The following is a 10,047-nucleotide window of genomic DNA, read 5'->3' as shown; positions in this document are numbered from 1 at the left end:
AATCAGAAAGCATGTCTAAAGCTCAAGGTAGTGTTGAAACTTGGAGGCGATCAAACCATATGCTTTTTGGGTTGTAAGAGTTTAAACTAACTATTGCTTTTTGGGTTGTACGAGTTTGAACTAACTATTGCTAACATCCTGGCTTTGAATTTTCAGTTTGTATTTTTTTTTGCAAAAGTTTGTATTTGTCCATGGTCAAGATAGGGGGCACATAGACTCCCAGGCAGACCTAAACTTCTTTTCATCGTGTAACTCCCAGCACGATCTAGCATAATATAATGTTTCCATCATACACATGGAGGTTTGGATCGATTAAGCAAGGAGCGAAACAGACACCTGGGAGATAATCAGAGATTGATCCATCTAAAGACAAATGCAACATCAAACCCTCCCATGGTAAGAATGCAACCTCCAGCTGCCCAGTTGCGTTCACTTTAGTATAAAAAATGTTGAAATCACTGAGAAGTCCAGCAGAGAATGATTAACAGACAAATGCAACATCAAACCCTCCCCAGGGTAAAAATGCAACCTCCAGCTGCCCAGTTACTATGGTTTCAAGTATGGTTGTCGTCAGGTCCCATATCTTCAGCCGCAAACAGTCGAGTTAATGATGAGTACTCTGGCTCATGTGAACCATTAAAAGGTAAATATTGCACAAGCTGCAGCAAAGCAAAACTCACTCTCAGTCGGGACAAAAAAGCATGGGTAGATCATGATCATATTTAATCGACGGCAATGACATGCTTTTCAAACCACAGCTGACAAGCACACTCAAACACACAAGTTTTGGTGATACATGGGACTGAAACTATCATGGCTCAGGAGAAGAGCTGCCAGGCACAAATACCTAACAGAAACAAGAGACGACGAAATCCAACCTGAAATAATACTGGGTTAAGCTGAAATTCACTGGATTAGGCATTCAAGAGCATCTTGCTAATAGAGACTTGGCTAGACTAAGGCACGGTAAGTCATTTTAGATAACATATAAACACTGCTGAAGACATTGATACAATGCGACAAATGCAGTGTCAATTAACAAGTGCAGCAGCCCTTCTTCACCTGGGAAAAAAGCACTAATCTGTCACTAACTTGATACATACATACATAACCTAATAGTAGCACCTAGGAGTATGTAACAGTGTACCAACAAGGCATGTGAACTCATCATCAGCTCAGCAACATAAATAAGAGCCATATAATGCCCATAACGATCTCATGCTACTAATATATTGCTTTCAAACTGTAGATTATGAAACAGCTAAACTAAGGGACAACTCTGGGAATATAACATTTGGATTATCTGCATATCATTTATGGTCCAATAAAGGACTCATCTTTTTCCTTAGCATCACCAGCATTTTAATAGTTTGTCTTTGTTATTAGCATGTGTCCAACCCTATAGCCAAAAGGATAGCAGTTTGAGGGTGCATGCTACCCACAATGGCCGCTAGATATTTTCCAAAGAGAAAATCAAACGGTCAATTCTTACAAACTATATTCAGATGATTTTCTTACCTGCTGAACCGTTTCAGCACATTAGAACATCAAACCAGACAGTCATCCTATGTATCGTGCAACATTTCAGCTGCATCACATGCACCAGCAATGGTTGTGCCTAGAAACACAAGGCAGACATTTAATAAAGTTTTAAGAAATAGACATATGGATATTAGAAGGCAACAGTGAGTCTGCTACATAGATGAATTCACAAATAAGAAGAGAAATTAACTCTTTTATGTTTATAGCTCACTACTGATGATGGTACCTGATAAAAACATATGTTGCATTTTGCAAGGAATACTGTTGAAAGCAAGACATGGTCTAGCATTTATCTCATTTAACTCATCCCTCCCGATGTTAAGAAGCGAAAACTCTACCAGAATAAGTGATCTTGGGCTTCAGCTTAAATAAAAGGTGTGTTACATGCAAGATAGTCTTGAATAAGTGAAAATGAAAACAATTATTTCAGAAACAGTTTGGATGAAAAATCTTTTATGGAGTTAGCAAGATTAAAAGTATTGGATAGAAGAATATAGCCAGCTGAGGTAAAAACATGTTGAATGAGTTAACCATTTGACATTTTATTTCACATTATTACTCACTTGTTATTTGATTTGTTATCTCCCATATATAAACTATGAAGACAATTAAACTGAACGATAACACAGAAGGCTATAAGCTCATCTATCTAGCAAATGAATAGTGAAGAGTGAAGAGTGAAGAGTGAAGATACTATATTGAATTATAACATATACTACACAATATGGCTATAAGTTTGAAAACTTGAGAATCGCAACAAAGGTATTCGACATAACACAATAACAAGATTAAGCTACTCCTGCAATATGAGGACTAAGGATGAACAATCACCTGGCGGATAGAAACTCTTGAACGAATGATAGTAAGTATAACCACGGTTTTCAAAAAGTTTCCTAGACTGCATCGAATTAAGTTGAACCATATAGACATCATGGCCCACGAATAGAAATAGTCCGTCAGTATCCTCAATGCATCCCGCTATACGTATCATGTCAATCTGGGGAGGGAGCCCACGGATGGTATGCATGTCAATGGTCTTCCATAACACCCATGTGGCAACACCATGGAAATTTATAATCCTCTGCCACATTTGTAAGTGACTGCAAGTCAATATGGCGAAGCCAACAGCACCATCCTCAGCCTGCACGATCCAATGGCTGGCATGGCGGAAATCATCTGTAATGGGAGGCCCCTTGATCACAGCTAGGCTCTGCTGATTCAAATCAAACTCAAGTATGTCATCGGTCATAAAATCCATCAACCAGTAAAGTGCATTACCAACAAGCATCCCAGGGGTATCAGCAAAAAAAGTTTCAGGTGGAACGGCTGTTGAGATGATATCACTCCATACTCCAGTCTCCGAGGAGTAAACACAAGCAAAGAATCGATTATCCTCTCCAACATCAGAGATCAACACTACCTTGAAGGGGCTCGAGTGGCAGCTTCCGTGCACATGGCCATGGTCGCTGGCAGCGCAGAGCACAGCCCCGTTGGCATCATCGGTGAATTTGAACTCCGACGGAATGGGCAGGAGGCGCTGCTCGCCGGTGATGGGGGTGGACACGATGGCCTCATCCCGCCCCACGTTAATGAGAAGGACGCGACCGTGGCGACAATCGAGCAGTAAGAGCACCACCTCCGTGCTGCTAATAAGGTCGAATCGCCGAGGAGGGATGCGGTCGGGTGCGTCCAGTATTGGGGTGAAGACGATATCATCCCTGTTGCGCACGTGAAAGACGCCGAGGAGGGGCGGCTTCCGGTGGTGCGTGCGGAAGCGGTGGAGAAACTTGGGGTCGGTGGCGGCGCATCGCCATTGCTTGCAGACGGCGGAGGCCCGGAGTAGCGAGGAGGGCTGCGGCGGGAGACGGAGGAGAATCTCCCTCAGGAGGTCGTCATCTTCGAACGGCGAGGCCAGTGCCGCCGGAATGCTGACGCGACAGATCACTCCGGCGCCCTCGCCGGTCGCGTGGATCCGGGAACGAGGGCGGGCGCGGGGGCGCGTACTGCGCCCGCGAGCCACTCCGGCTCCCTCCTCGCCCGCGTGAACCTGGGGATGGAGGCGGGCCACTCCGTCGGCCTCGTCGTGGGTTTGGGAACGGCGGCGGCGGCGGCCGCCGTCCTCGCTTGCGTTCATTTGGCGGCGTGGAAGACCTAGCTAGCCACACACGGACGGGAGCGGAGTTGTAGCTTTTTTTTAGAGTAAAATGCACCGGCGGTCTTGCGAAGAAAGCACGCTTTGGTCACTATACTTCAAAATACTACTAATATGGTCACTCAATATGTCTACACGTGATTGCACGGTCGCTGTTCATCGTACGCCACTCGTCGCTGCTCCATTTGACCACTTGTTGACCAATCCGAGGCAACAGCTGGCGTTCGCAGAGGGTTATTTATGTAAATTAGGCCGGCGCACATAATTTACATCCATCACCCTGAAATATATGTGCCGCCGATGCCAAATTCCTAATTCCCGACTCCCTGCCGCCGAGGCCGCCCCCCTCTTCCTTGCTGCTTGCCGCCGCCCTCTTCCTGCAGCTTGCCGCCGCCGCCCTCTTCACTGCTCCGCCATGTCGACAAGCTCAGTCAGATCATCGCTCGTCGACCGTTCGGTGGTGGTGCCGCTCATAAGATGCCCTTCTTGCCGCGCTCGTGTGAAGTTCTATCTCTCGAACACAGAGAAGCACGATGGTTGGGTCTTCTACAGATGTCCTGTTGGTGTAAGTGGTGTGCATCCATTGGCATTTGTTAATTTTGGTCGATTTTTGTGGAACTTGTGATGGTGATTTTTGGCGTATGTTCGCTTCTTTTGATCTTCAGGACCATTTCTGGCATTGGGAGTTGGAATACGTTTGTCTACTTGCTGGATAATCAGTTTCTCGTTGGCAATGAAGCCGTAGATTCATTAGGAGCTGCAGAGGATAGGAGGGAAGAGCTGATGCGAGTAAGGAATCGAAGATATGCAGGTGGAGGTGCAGGTGGAGGTGAAGTTGATCTTCCAGGCTTTGAAGATGGAATTCGTGGAAGAGTTGCAGCTCAAATGAGCAATCAGCAAGCAGAGGCACTCGTAGGGTTAGCCAATCAAATATTGGTGATGATGAAGGCACTGGTGGCAGCACTCGTTGTACTTGTAGTGCTTGTTGCTATTTCTTTGCTGAAGAAGCGATGTAGTTGATGCAGTGTTTCCAGTAGCATGATGCCTAGTTTGTTAGGAGATGAACTGGTAGTATGAAGTGATGCTTTTGCATTGTAAGTCTGAAGTTGATGTAGTTTCCAGTTTGCAGCTGAAGTTGATGTAGTGTTGTTAGTCTGAAGTGACAATCTTTTTGCATTGTAAGTGATGCTTTTGCAATATTTAAGCAAGTGACAATCTTTTACTGCAAATGGAAGTTAATTTGGCTTGTTGAAGCTGTTGATGCTGTCATATGAAGATATCATTTTTATGCAAGTTGATTCTGTGTACATTAGGACATGATGCAGGTAAAATGGAAGTTAATGTTCTGCAAGTTATCATCTTGTTGTCATATGAAGAGATCATTTTTTGTTATCATATTTGGCTTCTGTGTACGTTGGAAAGCTATTTGATGTTGTTATCATCTTGCTGTCATATTTGGCTTCTGTGTACATTTGACCATTGTTATGATTGTAGCACATACAATTCAGTTACACAAGTGCATTGAGAGAGAAAAGCATATGCATAACCAGCACTCCATATCTGGGAAGTACCATCAAAATTATGGTTTGTACCAACAAAACATATCTGGGAAGTATTAACAATTCAGATACACAAGTGCATTCAGTTACAAAATGATCAACAATTGATCCATACTCATGTGTACACATGAGTATGGATCAATTATAACATTTCTCATCAGTCAGATACTACTACATCATGCCTTGGATATTAAGAAGTACAACATGCTACACAGCAGGTACATCATCTGAAGATGTCAAACATTGAAGTGCTTCTGGTCTTACTGGGAAGCACAAGATCGTCATCTGAATCAGGCTGTGGACCTGCATGCCTCTTGCCAAGAGCAATACCTATTAGCCTCATTTCCTCCTTCCTAGCCTCAGCAACAGCTACCCTGTCTGCTCCTTTTCTTGCTGCTGTAGCTTCTTTCTCTGCTCTCTTTTTGGCTGCAGCTTCCTCCTTTTGAGCATTCTTCTGAGCTTGCTGCCTTGCTTTATTCTCACCAGCCACAACTTTCTTGGTCTCCATAATGATCTCCCTTGTCTCTTCCTTAGCCTTCTTTACTATTGCAACTTCTTCTTATCTCTTCTCTCTCTTCCGAGCTTGTGACTGCCTCTTCCTCTCTGCTTCCAGCGCTTTCTTCTCCTCTTGCTGATGTCTCTTCCTGGCAGCTTCCTCTTCTTTCTTTTGTTGTTCCTCCCTTCTTGCTGCAAGAAGTGCTTCCTTCTTATCTTCCAGTTCTCTGTCTCTCTGTCTCTTGAGGAGAAGCAATCTTTTGGCCAAGTCACCTTGCTGGATTGTGCTTGAGCTCCCACTGTTGCTTGTGTTACCTTGGGTTTGATTGAGCATGGCCCTGGCAGCACATATGAAAGTTGATTCTGGTATAGTCCCTATTGCAACCACTCTTGGCAGAGGCCTCTGGATGGCAAATGTACATATTGCACTTCAGAATAACATGTTTTATCAATGAACTTAAGATCAATTACAGGAAACAAGCACATCAACTTACATTTTGAACCATATGATCAACCATAAGATCTTCTATGACATGATTTTCTAAGAGTTGTGCTCCTGTTGAAGTGTAAGTAATTTTGAATCATATCTTTGCAATATTTCTGATTCTCCAATAGTGCAAGAAAACCTACAGTGCAAATGATGGAAGACATACCTGAGTAATGACTTGCTCATCATCTCCTACATTTGGAGCACGATCTGCATTACTAGCTTCCACATTTGGAGCAACTTCTGCATTAGGAGCTTGATCATCTCCATGTTGTGGTGGTGGAGCTTGCACATTTGGAGGGGGCAGACCAGCCTTGAGGTACTTGCAGCCTTTGATGTTGTGGTCTGATACGTCCATTTTGCATCATGTTTTCTTACTGTTATTTATAATATTGTTATCCATAATAATGCTTTTTGGAGCAATACTAATGCATTTTCTCTCATAATTTACAAGGTACACACAAAGAGGGAGAATTCCAGCAGCTAGAAATCAGGACCTGGAAAAGCTACGTCAGGCCACCTATTCTGCACAACTCCAAATAAGCTGAAACTGCACGGGGATTTTTTATGGAATATATAAGAAATATTGGAGCCAATAACTATCAGAGGGGGGCCGCCAGGTGGGCACAACCCACCTGGGCACGCCAGGTGGGCACAACCCACCTGGGCACGCCAGGGCCCCCAGGCGTGCCTTGGTGGGTTGTGGCCTCCTCGGCACACCTCTGGTGCCATCTTCTGGTACATAAGTCATTTTGACCTAGAAAAAAATAAGGAGAAGGTTTTCGGGATGGAGCGCCGCCGTCTCGAGGCGAAACTTGGGCAGGAGCACTTTTGCCCTCCGGTGGAGCGATTCTGCCGGGGGAACTTCCCTCCCGGAGGGGGAAATCATCGTCATTATCATCACCAACAACTCTCCCATCTTGGGCAGGGCAATCTCCATCAACATCTTCAACAACACCATCTCATCTCAAACCCTAGTTCATCTCTTGTATTCAATCTCGTTACCGGAACTATAGATTGGTGCTTGTGGGTGACTAGTAGTGTTGATTACATCTTGTAGTTGATTACTATATGGTTTATTTGGTGGAAGATTATATGTTCAGATCCAATATGCTATTTAATACCCCTCTGATCATGAGCATGTTTATCATTTGTGAGTAGTTACCTTTGTTCTTGAGGTCACGGGAGAAATCATGTTGCAAGTGATCATGTGAATTTGATATGTGTTCGATATTTCGATAGTATGTATGTTGTGATTCCCTTAGTGGTGTCATGTGAAGGTCGACTACATGACACTTCACCATATTTGGGCCTAAGGGAATGCATTATGGAGTAGCAATTAGATGATGGGTTGCGAGAGTGATAGAAGCTTAAACCCCAGTTTATGCGCTATTCCATAAGGGACCGATTGGATCCCAAAGTTTAATGCTATGGTTAGAATTTATTCTTAATACTTTTCTCGTAGTTGCGGATGCTTGCGGGAGGGTTAATCATAAGTAGGATGTTTGTTCAAGTAAGAACAACACCTAAGCACCGGTCCACCCACATATCAAATTATCAAAGTAGCGAACACGAATCGAACCAACATGATGAAAGTGACTAGATGAAATTCCCGTGTACCCTCAAGAACGCTTTGCTTATCATAAGAGACCGTTTGGCCTGTCTTTTGCCTCAAAGGATTGGGCTACCTTGCTGGACTTTTGCTACTATATCGTTACTTTCTCGTTACAAATTATCTTGCTATCAAACTACTCTGCTACTTACAATTTCAGCACTTGCAGACAATATTGGAAACTACTGGTCATTTCCTTCCGCTCCTCGTTGGGTTCGACACTCTTACTTATTGAAAAGAGCTACAATTGAGCCCCTATACTTGTGGGTCATCAAGTCTATTTTCTGGCGCCATTGTCGGGTAGTGAAGCGCCTTTGGTAAGTGGAATTTGGTAAGGAAACATTTATATAGTGTGCTGAAATTTATTGTCACTCGTTACTATGGAAAACAATCCTTTGAGGGGTTTGTTCGGGGTATCTTCACCTCGTCCGGAACAACAATTAGCTACCCTCAACCTACTGCACCTACTAAAAATATTAAATATGAAATTCCTTCGGGTATGATAGAACAACTGCTAGCTAATCCTTATGCAGGAGATGGAACCGAACATCCTGATATGCACTTGATATATGTGGAACAAATTTGTGGATTGTTTAAGCTTGCAGGTTTACCCGGGGATAAAGTTATGAAGAAGGTTTTCCCTTTATCTTTGAAGGGAAAAGCATTGACATGGTATAGGCCATGCGATGATATTGGATCATGGAATTGGAATCGATTGAAATTGGAGTTCCACCAAAATTTTATCCTATGCATCTAGTTCATCGTGATCGGAATTATATATATAATTTTTTGGCTCGTGAAGGAGAAAGTATCGCTCTAGCTCTGGGGAGGCTTAAGTCAAAGTTATATTCATGCCCCAATCATGAGCTCTCAAGAGAAATTATTATCCAGAATTTTTATGCTCGACTTTCTTGTAATGATCAAACCATGCTTGACACTTATTGTGCTGGTTCTTTTATGAAGAAGACTATTGAATTCTGGTGGGATCTTTTGGAAAGAATTAAATACAAATCTGAAGATTGGGAACTCAACGAAGGTAAAGAGTCAGGTATTAAACTTAAGTATGATTGTGTTAAATCTTTTATGGATATTGATGCTTTTCAAAAGTTTAGCACTAAATATGGACTTGACTCTGAGATAGTAGCCTCCTTTTGTGAATCATTTGCTACTCATGTTGAACTCCCCAAAGAGAAGTGGTTTAAATATCGCCCACTTATTAAAGATGAAATTAAAGAACCGATACCGGTTAAAGAAGAAACTATACTTTATAATGTTGATCCAGTTGTTCCTGCTGCTTATATTGAAAAACGACCTTTCCCTGTTAGGATAAAGGAACATGCTAAAGTTTCAACTATGGTTAACAAAAGCTATATTAGAACACCTAAACCTAATGAACAAATTAAAGTTGAACCTAGTATTGCTATGGTTAAGGATCTCTTGGAAGAAGATATGGATGGGCATGTTATTTACTTCTATGAAGAAGCTGCTAGAATTGCTAAACCTGATAGGAATGATAAACATAGACCTGTTGTTGGCATGCCTGTCATCTCAGTTAAAATAGGAGATCACTATTATCATGGTTTACGTGACATGGGTGCTAGTGTGAGTGATATTCCTTACACTTTATTTGAAGAAATTATGAAAGACATAGCACCTGCTGAGATAGAAGAAATAGATGTTACTATTAGACTTGCTAATAGAGACACTATATCACAAATTGGGATTGTTAGAGATGTTGAAGTCTTGTGTGGGAAAATAAAATACCCTACTGATTTTCTTGTTCTTGGTTCCCCACAAGATCACTTTTGTCCCATTATCTTTGGTAGACCTTTCTTGAACATAGTTAATGCTAAGATAGATTGTAAGAAACAAACTGTTGGTGTTAGCTTTGGTGATGAGTCTCATGAGTTTAATTTTTTCAAGTTTAGTAGAAATCATCATGAAAAAGAATTGCCTAGTGAGGATGAATTAATTGGTCTTGCTTCTATTGTTGTACCACCTACTAATCCTTTAGAACAATATTTGCTATACCATGAAAATGATTCAAATATGCATGAAAGAAATGAAATAGATAAAATTTTCTTTGAACAACATCCTCTACTTAAACACAATTTTCCTATTGAAATTCTAGGAGGTCCTCCTCCACCTAAAGGTGATCCTGTGTTTGAATTAAAATAATTGCCAGACACTTTGAAATATG

The 10,047-nt window shown here is 42.3% G+C and overlaps 1 protein-coding gene across 7 annotated transcripts; it reads right to left on the bottom strand.

The window, feature by feature from the left end:
- Nucleotides 1-225: 225 nt before the first annotated feature.
- Nucleotides 226-3,761, bottom strand: LOC125520715 (uncharacterized). Of its 7 annotated transcripts, none has more exons than XR_015604845.1 (4): nucleotides 2,374-3,760; nucleotides 1,519-1,618; nucleotides 848-1,062; nucleotides 226-659 (listed from the first exon to the last, which is right to left on the bottom strand). XR_015604845.1 is itself a non-coding variant. In XM_048685728.2 (4 exons), exons 1-3 carry the CDS (start codon nucleotides 3,674-3,676, stop codon nucleotides 1,566-1,568), a joined length of 1,146 nt encoding a protein of 381 aa, XP_048541685.1. In that variant the 5' UTR covers nucleotides 3,677-3,761; the 3' UTR covers nucleotides 666-1,062; nucleotides 1,519-1,565. The 7 variants fall into 7 exon arrangements, 4 of the variants coding, with proteins under 4 accessions (XP_048541668.2, XP_048541685.1, XP_048541659.2 ...); XR_007288792.2 differs by having other exon boundaries at nucleotides 879-1,062; XR_015604847.1 differs by having other exon boundaries at nucleotides 848-878.
- Nucleotides 3,762-10,047: the final 6,286 nt, after the last annotated feature.

Source organism: Triticum urartu, chromosome 1A, assembly GCF_056163025.1.
Source record: "Triticum urartu cultivar PI428250 chromosome 1A, HENAU_Tu73, whole genome shotgun sequence".
Lineage (NCBI taxonomy): Eukaryota > Viridiplantae > Streptophyta > Magnoliopsida > Poales > Poaceae > Triticum > Triticum urartu.
Note: the sequence above shows the minus strand (reverse complement) of the source record. Positions and strands in the feature narration are given on the sequence as shown.

Excerpts from the sequence above, each read along its gene's own strand:
- LOC125520715 (XM_048685711.2), bottom strand. The coding sequence starts at position 3,676 with ATGAACGCAAGCGAGGACGGCGGCCGCCGCCGCCGCCGTTCCCAAACC. Across the intron at positions 1,619-2,373 it reads CAAGAGTTTCTATCCGCCAG|GCACAACCATTGCTGGTGCA; the intron begins GTGATTGTTCAT and ends TTGTGTTTCTAG.